Source organism: Maylandia zebra, linkage group LG7 (assembly GCF_041146795.1).
Source record: "Maylandia zebra isolate NMK-2024a linkage group LG7, Mzebra_GT3a, whole genome shotgun sequence".
NCBI lineage: Eukaryota > Metazoa > Chordata > Actinopteri > Cichliformes > Cichlidae > Maylandia > Maylandia zebra.
This window is the reverse complement of record NC_135173.1, coordinates 8,026,700-8,047,384: the sequence shown is the minus strand read 5'-3', so window position 1 is coordinate 8,047,384 and position 20,685 is coordinate 8,026,700. Positions and strand designations below refer to the sequence as shown.

Below are 20,685 nucleotides of genomic sequence, written 5' to 3'. Positions count from 1 at the left end.
ATGGAAAACTGGACTTCTGGTTTGGTTCTGGCTAAATGACACATACCTCTATTAACTGAAGAAAACAAAGAATAAAGACTAAACCACAACCTCAGCCTAAATACAACCGGAGCATCAACCTGTGTCTTTAAATCTTCTTTTATTTGTGTTTGAGACTGAAGAGTGTTATCTCTTTGTTTACTCAGTCACCTAGAAACCAACCAGCAGCCACTGGCATGGTGAAAAAGTTTTATAATTTTTCCACTTTTCTGAGTAAATAAATATAATTGCCTGGTAGTAGTTATTTGTATTTTTTCCACCTCTTCAATTAATTTTTAAATATTAATAAACAAGTCAATAAAGAATTCTTTTTACTGATGGTATGAGTTGCAAGATCTTTGGGTTGATATTGTTACAGCATCACCTTGATCACAAACTACGCCATTGTTGATCTAAAACTCATCATAAAATTCAATGAGATAAGATGGGTAAAGGAGAGACATGAAATGATCATGAACAAGCATGTCCAATTCAGCTTTGGAGACAACAGTCCTGACTTTAGCCATATTTCTTAAATGGTAAAAGCTAGAGTGGGTTACAGACTTGATGTGAGCATAAAAAGTCAAATATTGGTCAAAAAATAACCAAAGAGTCTGAGCAGCAGCTTTTACCATGGATGAGAAAGAACCCAGATGTGAACAGTGTTCTTCAATAGTTGACTTTAGTTTCCACAAAGCATTGTTGTTACAGCAGAACAGCTGATGTTTAACAACAGTTTAACCCTTAATTGACCAAGGTTCCAAGATAATTAATTGCTATGAACTGGTGGTAGTGTGGACTTGAGGCAGCCAGGTATCCCAGAATGCATTTCAATTCAATTTTATTTATATAGTGCCAAATCACAACAACAGTTGCCTCAAGGTGTTTTATACTGTAAGGTAGACCCTACAATAATACATCATTTCAATTCACAAGCAACAATGGTGGTGGTGATCTAAACTGTAAGTAAAAGTTTTAAAATTTTTCTGTCACCAACTACACTTTAAATATTGTTTTGATATTGAATGTAGTGGCGTAATCTTCACATGTGTGCTCAGGTTGTCAGCATAGAACGTGTTCGCTAAAGTGCTCCATTCTTTTCGGTAATTTCGTTAGCTCTGCTAACAGTCAGCTGATAGTTCCATATGTTGCATCTGCAGATTCTTATTTTCACCAACGTGTCATGATTCGGCTGTGGCGTGGATCTAGGAACCAAATGCAGGACAGTCAGACGGAGGAATAAACTCAAAGAGGCTGCTTTACTGCAGTTGCAGAAAAATTCCATAAACAATAAACTTGCAATAACAAACCAATACCAATGCTAAATACTGAGAAACCTTGAGAAAAGAGACTAGGGACGAGAAGCATGGAGGGAAACACACACACACACAGAGCGTAAGGGTACGAGGCAACAACGAGCACTGGAGGACATACACACAGGCAGGAACATGAGGGAACAGGTGGAAACACAGCTGGAACTAATTTGGCAGGACAAGGCAAGGTAAGCAAAAGAGAATACACTGACATGAGACAAAGACCTTCAAAGTAAACTGAACCCAGGTGCCCAACACACTAAATTTGCAAAAAATAATTTTATTGTGTAATTTATATCTTTGTACAGCACTTTGGCCAACACTTCTGTTGTAATTAAACTTGCTTTATAAATAAATAAACAAAACAGTACAGATAGAAACACATTGGCAGGAAAGACTAGACACAAAAAAACCGAGGGAGCACATAACCCAAAACCTAAGAACTAGAAAATCTTAACCAGAATAACACCAAAATGAAAAGATAATAATAATCAAAACAAAACCACTGAGTCCGAAAACTCAGGACGATAACAGAATGGTTGTCTCTTTCTGTCAGTGGTTCATCATGTGGTTTAACAAGATTAAAGACTCAGCAAAAAAGGTCTCCATCCTCTCCAGCTCCAACAAATACATATATCTCTCAATATTATCTTCAGACAACAATTAAATTATTTTAATTGAAATTCTGCCTGGTCTACTGTCTCTATGTTTCAGTCATATACCGTATTTCCCGGACTACAAAGCGCACCTAAATATTAGCCGCACAAGCTAAAATCAGGGGAAAATCCTGTTTTGTACATACATTAGCCGCACCTGACCAAAAGCTGCAGGTGTTTCAATGTTGACTTATCATATGTAAGAGAATATGCACAAAGGGAATTGTCAGGAAAGAGATGGCTGTTTGGAGACATCACTTTTATTAATATTTTGAAAAACAAGTTATGGGTACATATTTGCACATGTAGTACATAACAGTAGCCTACAGCACACCAGAAAAATAGATTCGGACTACCTTTTAGGCTCAGGTGCAGTGACACAGCTTTAACAAGAAGAAAAGTCAGTCATTCACCACCATCTTTCTCTTCTTCCTGCGCACTAAAACCACCAAAGTCCTCTTCTCCAGTGTCGGATACAAACAGGCTCAGGATGGCTTCGTCATCCACTCTTCTTCTCTCCTTCGTTGTCACTTTCAAAACCAAAGAAATCCTCATTGTCAGTGTCAGAGTCGAACACCCTCAGAAGGGCTGTGGCGGTGTCCTCCTCTCCATCATGCAGCAGTCCAGCCCTTCAAAATCCGTTGGTGATCGTGGATGTTTTCACACTTTTCCACGCTGTCAGAATCCACCGGTGGAGTTGGGCATAACTTGCTTTTTGGGCATAACTTGCAAGTTTATCGCCGCTCATCATCCACGCCTCCCGCTGAATGCGTAGCGCTACTTTGAAGTTTGTTTTTCGCGCTACTTCGTATGGCACTACGTTGCCTGGCGGACGGACATGTGACTAACATACCACTCTTGAACCCCGATCCTTCCGCCAGGCAACGTAGTGCCGTACAACAGCGGAACACACAAAACAAATCGTCTTACGATATGACAAAAATCACGGACAATCCATAGAAAAGCCGCACCTGACTAAAAGCCGCAGGGTTCAAAGCTTGTGCAAAAAGTAGCGGCTTATAGCCCGACATTTACGGTAAATAATGAGCCAACATTTTCCTCACGACACACCAATAAGCTCGACAGAGCCTCAGTTTACCTGCATACATCCTGGTCACCTGTCAGCTGTTTAACACTTCTGCTGATTCAAGAAACACACCCATGTTACCTGGTGACAGTCACAGTTTAACATGGGCAGCTGCTGCTCGATATAATGTAATGTTGGCACGATATTGTGCACAAGATAAGTGAATGCTGTTTGTTTCCAGAGCGCAGAACTGCTGGATTAAAGATGAAAAACAGGATTGAAATGGACGAGACTGATACTGAGAAAACTACAGAGCACTTTATCTTTATCTCTATTATCTGGTGTTCATATGAGTTGGAATTTTTTAACTGTGAATTTTGAGTTAAAACTAATATTAGTTTTAACTCTCTCGAAATATTAAATCATCTGTTTTTTAATAGTTATTCAACTGTATTCTAAGTAACAGCTGTCTGTTAGAATGTTCATGTTAATAAAATAAAAATAAGTAAGGTTAACATATGATTCATGTCAGTTGTTTTTTTATGTTGGTGTTTCGGTCATGTTACGTTTAGCTGTCAAAGGTTTTGTCAAAACTATGAAACACATCACAGACTTCTGGATTTTGGAAGACAATTGGTAATGCTCATGAATGAGGCTAAAGGCAGTAAGCTGCCCTTTATAACAAAACATGTTAATAGCACCTCCACATTTATATTGTAACAGACTGGGTTACAAGTTAGTTGACCGTTGTGTTATCAGTGTTTTGTGTTCAGAATTGCCACTCACTTATGGCATAGTTGATCCACACCGGTAGCAATGTGATTTACTGAGTGTCTTGAATCGGTAATCGGCCTGTCAGATAAGCTACCTATGACAGAGAGTCTTGAGGAGAGCATGTGTGTTTTGGCTGATAGTGTTTGGGGGGTGGATGTTAGAGAGTGTTGTCGTTGGTGTGTGCGGGGAAAAGGAGCACAAGTTGGGGCAGAGAGTAAGTGGGGGTTTGTTTTGATTCAGAAGAGCATGTTTTTTCCTGTTTTTTTGGTGTTGGCTGCAGTGTTGGTCAAGTTACTTGACAAAAGTAATCAGTAACTAATTACCGATTACTTCCCCAAAAAAGTAATCCCATTACTTTACTGATTACTTATTTTCAAAAGTAATTAATTACTTAGTTACTTAGTTACTTTTTAAAAATACGATTTACAACCTGAATAGGTGATAAAGCGACAGATCTTTCAGCCCAATTCTACTTTATCTGCATAACCCATCATACAAAATGTAATCAAATCAAATGGAAAAGTCTCTTTTTAAAACTTGTTTTATTAGTTTTAATCTTTTAACTTTATGCATCAAGCAAAAATTTAATTATATGCAACATTGTCTGACTTGAATAAATTAGTTTAACATTTAAACCTATTTTCTGCACATTCCAGCCGGCGCTAGCCGCAACCTGAACTCCCCTTCCACTGTTTATTAGCTCCTGTGTCACAGTGCTGACAGGTAAAAGCATATGCTTGGAACTCTGACACATTTCCCCAATGCAGCCGAGCTACGAAAGGAGCCTGCTGGCCGCGTTAACCCACGAGCTGCGGGCAACACGTCAGGCAGGCTAACCGGCTGGAATGCTACTCACATGCCGGCTAACGATAGCTGGCATGAACCATAGCATAATTCCCCACTGTTTATTCCCACAGTGTTAAGCAGGCCAACAGCGAACGTTTGGAACGCTGAAGCCGTATCCCCTCTGTGTTAACACACTTAGCAGCCGAGCTGCACAGTGCCAAGGCGACATCGTATGCTTGAACGCTGAAGCCGTGTCCCTGCCGTGTTTCCACACTGTAGCTGAGCTACTCGCTAGCCGGCAGCTGCACAGCATGGTCCGACCAGCGCATAAGCCTGTTTTTTTTTTTCGAGGCGATATGCCGGGGAAGGGGGACCAACATAGGGGAAGCAAGGGCCAACTAGGGGGAACCAAGCTAAGGGATACCAGGGGAATACCAGGGCTACCAGGGGACCTAGAAGGAAGAAATACATCGCCCACGAAAGATGCCGAAGCACGCTCCAATAGACGCGCACACACAGTACTCTCAAGGTAAGCACTCTTTTGCACACACACACAACAAGTGGAGATCAAATGATCACCGGTGTCACGTCTGCACAGCTGTTTTATATGTAAGTTGTGGAGCATAGCCGGGCGTGCCGGAGTGTCTTAAAGAAATATCCACACACCACGACCAAGGGGGGTCATACCCCGTACAACGAGGACCTCACTTGGAGCACACATACGGAATTCCTTATTAGTAAAGGCAGACAGCGCCTCTATCACCTGAGGCGTCTAAAGAGGTTTAAGATCTCCAAGAACATACAGAGGAGATTCTACACTGGTGTCATTGAGAGCATTTTGTGCAACAACATCATGGTGTGGTACGGGAACTGCACAGTACAGCAACAGAAAGCCCTGCAGAGGGTTGTGCGCACAGCTGAACGCACTATGGGAACACCTCTACCAGCACTGCAGGACATCTATGTTGAAAGGTGCAGTTCCCGGGCCATCAGGATCATTAGGGACTCCAGCCATCCAGCCCATAAATTGTTCAGGCTGCTGAGGTCAGGGAAACGCCTCTGTAGCCTGAAAACAAGAACAGAAAGGTTCAGGAGGAGTTTCTACCCACAAACAGTGAGACTCCTCAACCAAAAACGCAAACCGGATAATATGCTGGACAATCTCACACATAGTACATAATTCACACTTTACTTTTTTCTTTCCTGAATCTTATCTTATCTTATCTTATTTTATCATATACATTTGTACTTATGTAAATATGTTCATTTTTATAGTTTTCTTAGTTTAGTTTAGTTTAGGTAAAAGTTTTTTCTAGTATGTTTCTCACAGTCGGGGGGAGTATTTTTTAGCCAGGAAAAACATTTCACTGTATGTTGTACTAGCTATAACTACATGTGACAAATAAATAAAGAATTGAGAATTGAGAAAACATATGGAATATGTAACGGTGTGAACGTGTTACTGCCCATCTCTGGTTGGCTGTGGCCCACAGTAGCCTGTGTTACTGTTTTTAATAAACAGCTGGTAACGTCTTGATGCATGCTCAATCGTCCAGGTAAGTAAATCCCCAAAAGTTTTTTTCTGTTCATCTGGACATAGCATTTTCATCGGGAGAAACGTTTTGTCACTCATCCAAGTGACTTCTTCAGTCTCAGCTGACTGCAGGTTTCCCAATCAGTACACTTGCATAATGACTGAAACCAGCCCACTGAAGGAACAATGGGCTGGGAGGTCAGTTCATAATCATAATTATGCAAATTCTCATGTCCATTGATCAACAACCACTGATCAAAGCTCACTGATCAATGGCCATGAGTACCGATTCTCCGAATCAAGGAGGGGGCCTAAGGGTACATCTTTCACCATCTTATAATGCTGTGATTGCAGCCATTCCCCAACTCTCTGTTAATGGTACTCATGGCCATTGATCAGTGGTCTGGCCACTTTGATGTCAATAAAACACTCCGCCGCCTCTGGTAGGAATTTTGTTGGGCCTGACATAGGCAGGATGTAGTGGACTTTTGCCACCAGCTGTACAACACTGAAGAGTCTCACAGCCAAATTATATGCTCAACTCCAACAGGGTGGATGTAGAGGGGGTGGGGATGGACATCCTGGGTCCATTCCCCTGCACAGAAAGGGGAAACCGCTATATCCTCACAGCTATGGACTATTTCACAAAGTGGCCAGAGGCATACAGCTTACCTGACCAAGAGGCCCAGACAATTCGAATGCTGTGGTCGAGGGGATGTTCAGCAGATTTGGGGTGGCTGAAGTAATTCACATGGACCAGGGCAGGAATTTTGAGTCCCGCGTGTTTGCGACCATGTGCAAAAAACTAGGCTCCCATAAGACCTATACAACATCCCTCTGACTACAGAGTGATGGACTCGTTGATGGATGACAGAGCAACTGGCGCTAATGACAGTTAAACATCAAAGTGACTCCATGTCGATGAAGGTTCTCAGTCATCCAGGTCATTGTAGTCCTAGGAGCTTGGAAAGAAAAGTGTCTGGACTTCTTTAAGTCGCTTGAAGACGTTTTACCTCCGAGAAACTTCTTAGGTTCTAGGGTGAAATGATGGAGAGTCCCAGATTTAAGCCCTGTGGGAGAATCTTCCAAAGAGGGACAATGGACCCTCTAATGATCCTCTACCTAATCAGACAAGTCAAGGTGTGAAAATGGGTGTAGGTCACAACCAGCCAAGGTTTCAGGTAAGGTCATTGGGAAACCTAGCCCCACCCTATCATGTGATTTCCTGAGGTCACATGGCCCAGTATGTGAGTGGGTATTAAGGCGTCTGGGAAGGGATCTCAGAATCAGAATCAGAATCTTTATTGTCATTGTCACAGGTGCAACGAAATTAAAAATGGTCCCCGATCATTGCATCATCCCTAACGATATCAAAATATAAATAAAACAATAGAATTCAATAGTAAAATAAATAGAATACCTAAAGTGCTAATAAGAGGTATCAACAAACATTCACATACATTCCCACATACATGCTTCAGTCAGCGCATAGATTAATATGAGACTGGCGTGATTGGTGATTGGCAACAGTTCAAACAGGGAGTGACCAGGATGTGAGGTATCTTTTATGATGTTTTAGGCCTTTTTAAGACAGTGGGTGTTGTGTAGATCTTCCAGTGTGCAGAGGGCAGCCGGTGATCTTTTGGGCTGTGTTAATGATCCATTAGAGTGCTTTCCTCTGAGCCACTGTGCAGCAAGTGTTCCAGATGCATATGCAATAGGTTAGAACACTCTCAATGGTGGCTTTGTAGAAGGACACCAGCAGTCTCTGTGTGATGTTCTCCTGTGAATTCTCAGGAAGTACAGTCTCTGTACCTTTTTCAGTAGCTTGGAGGTGAAACTGGATTATAGATGGCATACAGGTGGTGTCATAAACCACCGCCTCTGTTGAAAAATGGTCAACTGACAGCGGACATAGATGGTTTCTTTTACTCCTCTTTCAAACAATCTGTCTTCTCTCCAAAATGTGAACATTGGCATCCTCGAAAGAGTGACCTTTGTCCTTTAGTTGCAGATGGACAGACGAGTCTTATCCTGTGGAGGTGGCTCTTCTATGTTGTGCCATGTTTTTATGAAGTGGCTGCTTGGTCTCTCCAATATAGAGGTCCGAGCATTCCTCGCTACACTGTACACCATACACGACATTGTTAAGTTTGTGTTTAGGAGTTTTGTCTCCTGGGATGAACCACTTTGCCTGAGTGTGTTGCTGGATCTGAAGTAAACTGGGGTGTTGTGCTTGGAGAAGACTCTCCTGAGTTTTTCCAATACACAAGCTACATAGGGGATGACAATGTTGTTGCATTTGTCTTTCTAATCCTCCCTAGTTGGTGTCTGATGTTCTTTTCTGTGAATCTTTGCTGTCTTGATGAAAACCCAATTAGGATGTTTTAAGAGCGGGCTTTGTGTGTGTGAGCTTTCAGAAGCCCAGGGTTAATAATCAGGACCCTACAAAACCGGGCAGAAAATGTTCCCTATGAGCCTGAAAGGAAAAAGAGGGAACACACACATGTTCCCTTAAAACATGAGGTTATCCCAATTGGGCTTTTAGCAAGTTTCCAAATGCCGTTTGTTATTGTGGAGAAACACCTACTAAAGAGAAGGGCCACCAGGCCAAAGCAAAGGTTTTGACTCAATCAGCGTTAACTTTGTGTTAAAATAAATTCATGAAGACAGCCGAAGGGTCAGGACTGCCAAAATGAATTAAATAAATACATCATTAAAGTTGATAATACTGATGATGTGCCCCTGGACACATCATCAGTGATGTAACCTGGGGTCATTGGGGGTTTCGTGTCTTTCAACAATCAGACCCCCTCTCCCAGGAGACCCAGCCAGGGTTGATCAAGCCCCAGCTTGTTACCTTGTTCTTAACTGAGCAGGTGCTCTTACTATGACTGATCCCACTTCAGATCAAATCCGCTACAGCCTACAGGACTTGATCGTGTTGCCAGCGATATTGTCCTTGGGCCAGGGCTTTTGGGCAGCAACTTAAAATGTGCTCCAGGGTTCCTCTGTTCTGACAGAGAAGACAGCCTGGTGTCTCTACTTTCCCCCAAGTGAAGAGATTTGATGGACTTGGTAGCACATCATATACTGCGTGAATCAGGAATTTTATCCGCTGGGGTTCTGCTTTCCACAGATCATTCCACGTGACCTTGCACTTGTAACCTTGGGTTGTGTTGCGTGGTTGAGAGGAGGCGGCAAAACACTTAGCAGGCTAGTCGGAAGAACACACACCCACGCTGGTATCGGTAATCCACGGTGGTTCTTTAATACGCCTTCTTCAACAACCATATAAAAGCCTGGCAGTGGCACAAACTGATGACACCATCAACCCTCGACCTGGATGTCTTAAAGGGACACCACACCATAGTGGCTTTTACACACTCTACAACTTGCTCCGATTTTGTCCAAGCCCCCTGCTGCCTCAATTGCACGCTGACTTCCCCTCAACTCCTGCTCGCACCTCCTCACGGATCAGCGACCGCCTATCTTTCCCCTGTGCCTTGTTGTAGTTAGGTGTTCTACTGCTACCCAAGCCCACTCTTCCCTGGGCCACTGTACCCACTATCACCCTTTGCTGCAGCCTTGATACTGTAATCTCAACAGCCTCAGCAGCCCTCCACTTCCGCCCGGTCCTAACCTCTATTCCAGCCAGGGCAACCCGGGGGTCACTGGACTCCCAATATTGGAGCAGCTCCCTGGAACGGCTCACCATAAACTCCTTGCTTAGGCTGCTAAAGTGGAGCTTCAGCTTGTTGTTATGACCATACAGAGCGATGCTACTGAGGCTTCGAGGCAGACCCAACCACCTGCGCAGAAACCTGCTGATCCTCATCTCGAATCCTTCCACTGTTGAGATGAGAACTTTATAGACTAAGAGGGGACACAAAATCCGGGTTAGAATTTCTTGCTGATAAATCCAGGCTTTAAACTTGCCAGGAAGGCCAGATTTATCCACTGATGAGAGCCAGGCCTCCAGGTCTTCGTTGGTTGCTTGTATAATTAATTAAATGGGTCAATAATTAATTAAATGTGTTAATTAAATAAAAATTTAAATAAATAAATAATTGATTGATTGAATGTTTTAAATGAAATTAATGGCCATTTAATTAATTATTGTAATATTTGTATAATTAATTAATTCCAAATGTAATTAATTAATGAAAAAATAATTAAATATTTAAGGGTCTATTTAATGAATTCATTTTGTCACTCCTGGCCCTCCATGGCATACTATTTCCTGTAGTATGAGCTGTACCACTGTCTCTGTACAAATGAAGGAAGAGGACATCTTCAGAGGAAGAGGGCGGGCTTTACTTGGTGTCAGTAACAGAAATGAAAAGAAGCTCAAATGAGTGAGAAGGACGATGAAGGAAACATCTGTGCTGTGTCTGCTCTGTAAGTAGAATCTCTGTGTTTGTTTGAATTCTTGTACTTTGACTGTCTGCTCTCCTGATAACTGATGATGGAGGAGAAGACATGAAAAACAAATCAGGCTGAATTCAAGTGCAAAGCACCACGAGGACCAACTGCAGGTCTCATCTGACTCTTTATCTTTGCTCAGGAGTCGAGGAAACACAGCAGGCAGTGAAAAGCTCAACTCATTCACTCATTATATCAACACAGCTACACAGTGGACACATGACTTTACTGTGTTATTTAATTACACTGAATATTTTGTAAATACCCACAGTATAGTCAGTGCAAATAAAATAATTATTTTAATTATTGCTGTTAAAACAATGTTGCTCATTTTCAGAGCTGCTTTTTAAAAATGCATGCCAAACTAGAGGTACGGGAAACAGAAGGTTCGTGAGATCTTTCAATAGTTGCTTTTCAGCATCTGCTGTTGAAATGATTGTAGTATTGGAGGCATCATAGCGGTCCAGTTGTTAGTGCTGTTTGTGTGGAGTTGTTCTTTATGTTCACCTCAAATCAACCTGAGTGTCATTTCTCTTTAGTTCTGATCTCACTGCTGAGCTGCTCAACAAACCAAGGTCAGTAACCTTCTTCTGTCACAGTTTAAACCTGATTAATGCTCACTGATATGACCTGATTCTGTTCAAGTAGTGATAATGTCATATGTCAGCACTCGAGATGTGATGCAGAGGAAAGTTTAACTGAAGGCTTTTTATCAGCACTTTATTGAGCTGATGAAAAACAGATTTTGACAAAAGCATATCATAATTTTAACGCTTACAGCTCATCTGACTGTGAGTCCCAGCAGCTCTCAGTTCTTTGAAGGAGACTTTGTGACTCTGAGCTGTGAGGAGGACGACAGCTCTGCTGGATGGACTCTGAGGAGAAAACCAAGCAAAGGAAATACCACTCAGTGTGGAGATGGGTGGGGAACATCATTTAACTCTTCCTGTGACATTAGTTACATCGTTGAACGAGACAGTGGAGTTTACTGGTGTGAGTCCAGAGAGGGTCCCATCAGTAACATGGTTAACCTGACAGTCACTGGTAAGCTGAGTGTGTGGAGTTAGTGTTGATGAAGCTGTGTGTAAATGGATGAAATGCTGTAGTTTGTCTCTGTGTTGAGGTGGATCAGTGATCCTGCAGAGTCCTGTCCTCCCTGTGATGGAGGGAGATGACGTCACTCTGCTCTGTAAAACAAAGACCACTCCCTCCAACCTCACAGCTGCTTTCTATAAAGATGGCTCCCTCATCAGGAAGCAGCCTACAGGTCACATGACCATCCAGCATGTTTCCGGGTCTGATGAAGGCCTCTACAAGTGTGACATCAGCGGTCATGGAGAGTCTCCATCCAGCTGGATCACTGTCACAGGTGACACACACACCTGTCTGTGTTTCTGCAGCTTTCAACATTCACAATGTGACGACAACTTAATGACTGTGTTTGCTTTATTTTAGGGGAAAACGCCACCACAACTCCACCTACATCCACACCTCCAGCTACATCCACAACTCCATCTACATCCACCTCTGCTGCTGTTCTCTCTGTGTTGTCATTTGTTGGATCATTCTTTTTTGTGCTTCTACTGGTGTTACTGGTTCTGCTGGTGAGACGATATGTTCACAGGAAACTCGAAGGTGAGTCTCAGGGTTGTTCATTTTAAAAACAGGAAGGATCATGTAGACATCATTTGGAGTTGGAGATCATTTTAAATTCCTTCTCAGCGTCTTTATTTAAATTCTTAGTCTGACTTTAATAAAGTTAATAATTTTGTCGTTTCTGTGACATCCTAATGTGTTGAAGCTTCAGCCTGATGATGAACGCTTACAGCTCTGTGAGTGTGGTTGGTCACTTACGCCTGTATTTCCTATATTTTATGCATCAAAAACTTTTCCCGGCTTCTCTGCTCTCTCTGTTCCTCCTGATGAACGCAAAACTGAATTTAACAACCAAAATCATATTTTTTTAGTCTTTCTCCTAAAACACCCGGTAAACGTTACTTTCAAACTGAACAAAATTAATTTGTTAATGTTTTTTGTCTTTAGCAAAATTTTGTGTGAGTCACAGCAACCTGCAGTGTGTTTTCATGATAATGAAGAATCAACATCACCTCTTCATAACACCAGCTACATATACTCAGAAGCACAAGACACTTCTCTTTTGGCTAATAATAGTGTTCATGCTGTGAGAACATGTTTGCTTTGACCTTTGTGGTGAAGCGCGTCAGTGTGGAAAAAAATGGCAACATTGTGGTCGTTTACTTTTCTTGTTCTCAGAGGCACCTCGCTGTTCTGTGTGCTCGTTGGCAAAACCTGCATAAAAGTAATTAATATCACAGCACTGTTGCAGTTGTAACTGCAATAATTAAATGTATTTTATTCTGCAGAGAGTGAAGCAGCTGCAGTTGATTCATCTGTGAGAACTGAATATGTCAGTTATTTACCAAACACCATCAGAACATGGTCCAGGTACAGCTGCTCTTTATCTTTCACTTTAGACAGAGACATGCTAGCTGCTCACCCTGTTTCCATTCACCATGCTAAGCGAAGCTAACCACATCAGGACTCCAGCTCAGAGCTCTGACTTGTGAATCAGATTTCTCATCACTGTCACAAACAAAATCCCCTTTTGCATTTTGTCAGACTTGGGGACCACAATGTTTTTTTGTAGCTATTTCCATTGCTGGGTTTCAAAAATGGCAAGATGCTCTCGTGACTCATCGAGGGACGCCGCTTACCATCCAATCGGTGGCATGCAGTTTGTTGACATGAGATTTTCAGTTCGCCTTGGATAGTATCACAGTTAAGTAGATACTAAAAAAGTACCTGTCAAGAGATGTATTCTGAAACACTTCTTCAGCAGAGAATCAGAGAGGAGAAACACACAGGTTTTCTTGATAGCAAGGGCAGCCACCAGAGCATTCGCACATGAGTGAGGGCTCAGAGCTCTCAAGAGTAGCAAACCGTCCAGCTCCCGTTAGACAGGAAGTAATGAGAAGTAGCACTTCCGGTAGGATGTCAAAATAAAATGAACACTGTGCCAGAAACAAATAAAGATTCCATGAACTTATATAACATTACATAACATGAGGGGCGACTCTTAAGAAGCCAGAACATAATGAATTACAGTAGTCCAGCCTGGAAGTAATAAATGCATGAACTAGTTTTTCAACATCACTCCGAGACAAGATATTTCTAATTTTAGAGATGTTGCACAAATGTAAGAAAGCAGTCTTACATATTTGTTTAATATGTGCGTTGAAGGACATGTCCTGGTCAAAAATGACTCCAAGGTTCCTCACAGCGTTACTGGAGGCCAAGGTAATGCCATCCAGCGTAAGAATCTGGTTAGATACCATATTTCTAAGCTTTTCAGGGCCGAGTACAATAACCTCAGTTTTATCTGAATTAAGAAGCAGAAAGTTAGCGGCCATCCAGGTCTTTATGTCTTCAAGACATTCCTGCAGTTTAACTAATTGGTGTGTGTTATCTGGCTTCACGGATAGATAGAGCTGGGTGTCATCTGCATAGCAGTGTAAATGTATGCTATGTCTTCTAATGATGCTGCCTAAGGGAAGCATGTATAATGTAAACAGAATTGGTCCTAGCACCGAACCCTGTGGAACTCCATAATTAACCTCAGTGTGTGAAGAGGACTCTCCATTTACATGTACAAATTGGAGTCTATTAGATAGATATGATACAAACCACTGCAGTGCAGTACCTGTAATACCTACAGCATGTTCTAATAGCTCTAATAGGATATTATGGTCGACAGCAGAGATGGGCAGTAACGCGTTACTTGTAACGTGTTACTGTAATCTGATTACTTTTTTCAAGTAACGAGTAAAGTAAGGGATTACTATTGCAAAAACGGTAATTGGATTACGGTTACTTTCCCGTAGGAACGCTGCGTTACTGCGTTACTAAAACCGTGATTTTTTGCGAGAATGTCTCACGACAGTGACGTAAGCAAGTGCGCCGTTAGTGACAACAGCTGTGTGCAGAGCAACCATGGATCATATGATTGTGGGAGAGAGTATGAGCGTGCAGCGTTTAAAGCGTGGAAGTACTGACCTTACTTTGAGTTTGATTCCATAAAAAGTGACAAAAACATTAGCGTCCATCGTGCGTGGGAAGAAAACTTCTTTTTACAGCGAAAAAAACCCCTAAACTTCCAAGCAAGCACCGAGTGTGCTATGACGTAATGGGAAATTCACAGAGAAACTCGCGGATTCTTCAACTGACCGCGGCACACCTGCACCAGAGTAAACCTCCGCCTACCGCAGTCCTGCTTTACAGGTGAAAATAGAGCAACAGGACCGCTGAGTCTTTGACTTTATTTATTTTCTGCTGTGTTTTACTTGCATCTATTTGAAAGAGTGAGTGTAAACACAAAAAATATTTTATTTTATGTGCTGGAATGTGTAGAAAATAAGTTTAAATGTTAAACTAATTTATTCAAGTCAGAGAATGTTGCATATAATTAAATTTTTGCTTGATGCATAAAGTTAAAAGATTAAAACTGATAAAACAAGTTAAAAAAAAAGAGACTTTTCCATTTGATTACATTTTGTATGATGGATTATGTAGAAAAAGTAGAATTGGGCTGAAAGATCTATCGCTTTATCACCTATTCAGGTTGTAAATCGTGTTTTTAAAAAGTAACTAAGTAACTAAGTAATTAATTACTTTTGAAAATAAGTAATCAGTAAAGTAATGGGATTACTTTTTGGGGGAAGTAATCAGTAATTAGTTACTGATTACTTTTTTCAAGTAACTTGACCAACACTGGTCAACAGTATCGAACGCTGCACTGAGGTCTAGCAGGACAAGCACAGAGATGAGTCCACTGTCAGAGGCCATAAGAAGATCATTTGTTACTTTCACTAAAGCTGTTTCTGTGCTGTGCTGAGCTCTGAAACCTGACTGAAACTCTTCAAATAAACCATTCCTCTGCAGATGATCTGTTAGCTGTTTGACAACTACTCTTTCAAGGATTTTTGATATGAAAGGAAGGTTGGAGATTGGCCTATAATTAGCTAAGACTGCTGGGTCTAGAGATGGCTTTTTGAGTAAAGGTTTAACTACAGCTAGCTTGAAGGCCTGTGGTACATAGCCGATTATTAGAGATAGGTTGATCATATTTAAGATTGAAGAATTAATTAATGGCAGGACTTCTTTGAGCAGTTTTGTAGGAATGGGGTCTAAAAGACACGTTGATGGTTTGGAGGAAGTAATTATTGAAGTTAACTCAGAAAGATCAATTGGAGAAAAAGAGTCTAAATGAATATCAATGGTACTAAAAGTAGCTGTAGATAATATTACATCTGTGGGATGATTATTGGTAATTTTGTCTCTAATGATTAAAATTTTATTTGTGAAGAAATTCATGAAGTCATTACTAGTTAACGTTAAAAGGATGGTTGGCTCAACAGTGCTCTGGCTTTTTGTCAGCCTGGCTACAGTGCTGAAGAGAAACCTGGGGTTGTTCTTATTTTCTTCAATCAGTGATGAATAGTAAGATGTTCTGGCTTTGCGGAGAGCTTTCTTATAAAGCAGCAAACTATTTCTCCAGGCAAAATGATGATCCTCTAAATTTGTGACACGCCATTTCCTCTCCAGCTTACGAGTCCTCTGCTTTAGGGTACGTGTTTGAGAATTATACCACGGAGTCAGGTACTTCTGATTAGAGACCTCAGTTTTCACAGGAGCTACAGTGTCCAGTCGTACGTAGTGAGAATGTAAAATTATTAACAAGATAATCGACCTCTGTTGGAGTAGCGTTCAGATAGCTGCTCTGCTCTATGTTGGTACAGGGCATTGAAGATGATAACAGTGGGTGGATTATATTCTTAAACTTAGTTACAGCACTTTCAGAAAGACATCTACTTTGATAAAGTCTCCTCTCCACCGCTGTGTAATCAATTATTGTAAATGTAAATGTTATCAGGAAATGATCAGACAGGAGAGGGTTTTCAGGAAACACTGTTAAATGTTCAGTTTCTATGCCATATGTTAAAACAAGATCTAGAGTGTGATTAAAGTGGTGGGTGAGTTCTTTTACATTTTGAGAGAAACCAATTGAGTCTAATAACAGACTAAATGCCATGTTGAGGCTGTCATTTTTAGCATCTACATGGATGTTAAAATCACCCACAATAATTATTTTATCTGAGCTCAGAACTAAATTAGATATAAAGTCTGAGAAATCAGACAGAAACTCTGTGTAAGGCCCAGGTGGACGATAGATGATAACAAGTAAGACTGGTTTCTGAGTTTTATAACTAGGGTGGACAAGGCTAAGTATCAGGCTTTCAAATGAATTAAAAGTAACTGTGAGCGTAAAGTTCAGGCTGCAGACTACACTAAACACATCTGAAGCTGAGAGAAAGAAACACTAAACCACAGTAGAAGAAATCATGTGATCAAGGTTAAAGATCAGCACAGATCTCTGGGCTGTTCGAAGAAGCAGTTAAAGTGTGAGCAGTATGGAAGCTCTGTGATTTGTATCTGAGCTGGTTCCCAGTAAAGTCTGAACTGGGACTGTGTGTGATGCAGAGAGGTGGAGATTGGAGTTCTTTACTGAACTACAAAGCTTGTAATCATGTTTCCTGTTGTTTTAACTTATTGTGTTTGTGTTCAGACTTTAAACCAGAGCCAGATGTCGTCTACTCTTCACTGAAGTAGTACACCAGTCCAACCACTGATGTCCAGCTGCTGGCCTCTAACTGGTCCCCCCAGCACCTCAGACCAGAGGACATCCACATGCTAACAAGACTTCTGTGGGTTTCACAAAGGGAAAACTGGACTTCTGGTTTGGTTCTGGCCTAACAACACACACGTTTCTTAACTGAAGAAAACAAAGAATAAAGACTAAACCACAACCTCAGCCTAAAAACAACCGGAGCATCAACCAGTGTCTTTAAATCTTCATTTATTTGTGTTTGAGACTGAAGAGTTTTGCCTCTTTGTTTCCTCAGTCAGCTAGAAACCAACCAGCAGCCACTGGCATGGTGAAAAAGTTTTATAACTGTTTCACTTATTTATTTGTATCACTTTCACCTCTTCTTAAAGTCAATAAAGAGTTGTTTTTTTTCTACTGATGGCATGAGTATGAAAATCTTTGGGTTGCTATTGTTACAGAATCATCTTGATCACAAACTATGCCACCACTGAACTAAAACACAACATAAAATCGGGTATATGGGTAAAGGAGAGACATGAAATGATCATGAACGATCATGTCCAATTTAGCTTTGGAGACTACAGTCCTGACTTTAGCCATATTTCTTAAATCGAAAAAGCAAATAGGTCACAACCTTGATGTGAGCATCAAAAGTCAAATATTGGTCCAAAAAATAACCAGAGTCTGAGCAGCAGCTTTTACCATGGATGAGAAAGAACCCAGATGTGAACAGTGTTCTTCAATAGTTGACTTTAGTTTCCACAAAGCATCATGCTTTATTCATTCCTCCTTCACTTGGGAAACATTCATAGTGACTCAGTCTGTAGTGTTTTAGTGTCTGATAAACTACGAACTAATGAACATGTGAATCACACTGGACTTCCTGAACTAGCTCAGCTCACAGCTCCTCCCATTAACCCTTTAAAACTGATCGGAGCGGGCACGCTCTGTTTTGCATAACTATTTTAAAATCCCGGTAGCACTGCAACGGCGTAAGCTAGCGCAAAAAATTTTTTTGCATATGAAACCGGAGGAGTTGTACTTACATCTTATGCCATCAGCTTGTCCTAGGTCACGGTTTCCTTCCACATATAGCTTTGCAAAAACTGCATAAAAAGCACTTGCAGCAACAAAAACATAATATTCCAGAAACACGCTTTGCCGTTCCGATCAGCTGTTCATAACACTTCCTATGTTGGAATAGACGTCAGCGCGAACTTTCACATGTCCGCCATTACCTGCCTAAAACCGGAAGTGATGTCATTTTTGCGGAAATGTAGTCTTTTTTACCATCAGGGCCTCAGGGCCTATACTGGTGTTTTTAAAAGTTATGTTTGAGTTTATCACTTTCTGTGTCTTTTCTGGGATGCTTAGGACTCATATTGCACTGCTGGAAATAGTTTATTTTGATGCATATGCTGCTTTTTTGCAAATTTGTACTATAATATTTATTTTCGTTTTTCCTGCAGTGTATAAAAATTGGTGTATTTCAAAATTTAACTATGAAGACACTCAAAATAAATTTTCTGTGGTGGGAAACTATTTTGTGCAACTTTTATGTATTTAGGGTTTTGAGGGATAAGCCTCTTAAATTTCTCTAACTAGAAATATATGTTAAAAAAACAAAAACGATTTTAAATTTTTTTGTAGTTTATTGCACTTTTTGCAATTTATGTAATTACTGTGCACTTAATGCAGACATATTATTGAAATTTGGGCTATAATGGTTGTATTGATGTATAGCAACTTGAAATGCTCCCAAAAATGGCTCCACAGCATGTAAAAATATAATATAAGCTCTGGCGGACTTGGTTCTATGGTAGGTCTTATATCCAACAATGATGAGACAAACTATAGGACAGAGGTGCAACAACTAGAGTCATGGTGCCACGACAATAACTTGGTCTTAAACACCAAAAAGACCAAGGAGATCATTGTAGATTTCCGGAAGAGGGGTCATAACAACCATCTGCCTCTCTTCATTGGCAGTGAGGCGGTGGAGAGGGTGAGCAGTTTTAAATTCTTGGGGGTAACTGTGACCGAGGACCTGTCCTGGGGCAACCATATCACCTCAGTTGTACGGAAGGCCCAACAGCGCCTCTACTACCTGAGGAGACTGCGGAGTGCACACATTCCCAGATCTCTGATGTTGAACTTCTACAACTGTGCCATCAGCAGCGTTCTGACGTATGGATTTCTAGTGTGGTTCCCCAGCTGCACCAAGGCCGATCAGCAAGCACTCCAGCGGGTGGTGAAGGAAGCTGGCAGAATTATTGGAACAAGTCTGCCAGAGATTAGTAATATCTTCCCCACTCGCTGTCTGAGGAGGGTGCACAGTATCCTGCGGGACCAACATCACCCTGCACGCCACCTTTTCCATCTGCTGCCCTCAGGGAGAAGGTACAGGTCTATACAGGCCAGAACATCCAGACTGGCCAACAGCCTGTATCCACAGGCTGTGAGGCTCCTGAACTCTCTGCCCCCCTCTCACGGACAATAACCATATCCAACTTCTTAATAGCAATGAACTGGTCTGCATTGGTGCATCATATCTTTATTCTCTTCCCCCTCCTGCCCCCCCCCCTCCCCCCCTCTTTCTTAAATAGATAACTATCATATCTGATATCATATCTCACAGTACAATAATATTGAATGGGTTGCATTGTTGTATTTTGTCATGTTTCTCAGGTCTTTGTCTGAATTTCTACAAACATTATTGCTAAGGATTGTCTTATTGCATTGGAGTCACACTGGGTTAAATATGTACACTTGGGTTTTAAGGGGTATTTATTATTTTCTTCTTTTTTTTGGGTTGTATGGAAGCCCCAAACGCAATTTCATTGTTCTTGACAATGACAATAAATAAATAAATACTAAATACTAAAAAAATACTTAAAGGGTTAAACATGTCAGTGAATAAAGTATTTATCTGCAATTATTGACTCTGAGCAAACAATCTTGGTATCAAAATAAAATTTCATCAGAGGTGTAAATATTAAAGCAGATGTTACTATGTAGAAATCACAGAGGCTGGAACATAGACAAATATGAAGTTTTTCCTCACCTTTCCTTTTTTGTAGTTTATAGCAACCCCATTTGTAAATATGCTACTGTATCCTAAGCAGTGTTGGGTGTAACACCTTACTAAGTTAACTAAGTTACTGTCCTTTATAAGGCATCAAGATGGCGCCAGTGTGTACGGCTTGCCGTCTGATTCTGTTTGTACTAGTGTTTTATTTTTACTTTGTTTTAAAACATGCTAACTCTCTGCTTGTATATGATCGTCAAATGCTGCTGCTATAAGATCCTCTCAGTTAAAAACTCTTTATTGCAATCGTGGATATCAGGGAACCTTCTCCCCACCACTCCTGTCAGGAGTTCTAGCTTGTCTCCGTTGCGTTCCGGCGCTACCTCAACTGAGAGGGCGCCGTAGACGCCGTGGGAAACGCAGTGGCTTATTGGTGAGA

General features: G+C 41.2%; 1 protein-coding gene across 1 annotated transcript; it reads left to right on the top strand.

The window, feature by feature from the left end:
• The first annotated feature begins 11,426 nt into the window (after window positions 1-11,426).
• LOC143419630 (protein turtle-like) lies at window positions 11,427-17,580 on the top strand. Its single transcript, XM_076887033.1, has 4 exons — window positions 11,427-11,577; window positions 11,657-11,902; window positions 11,989-12,168; window positions 17,177-17,580. The coding sequence occupies exons 1-4, from the start codon at window positions 11,556-11,558 to the stop codon at window positions 17,218-17,220; spliced, it is 492 nt and encodes a 163-aa protein (XP_076743148.1). The 5' UTR covers window positions 11,427-11,555; the 3' UTR covers window positions 17,221-17,580.
• Window positions 17,581-20,685: the final 3,105 nt, after the last annotated feature.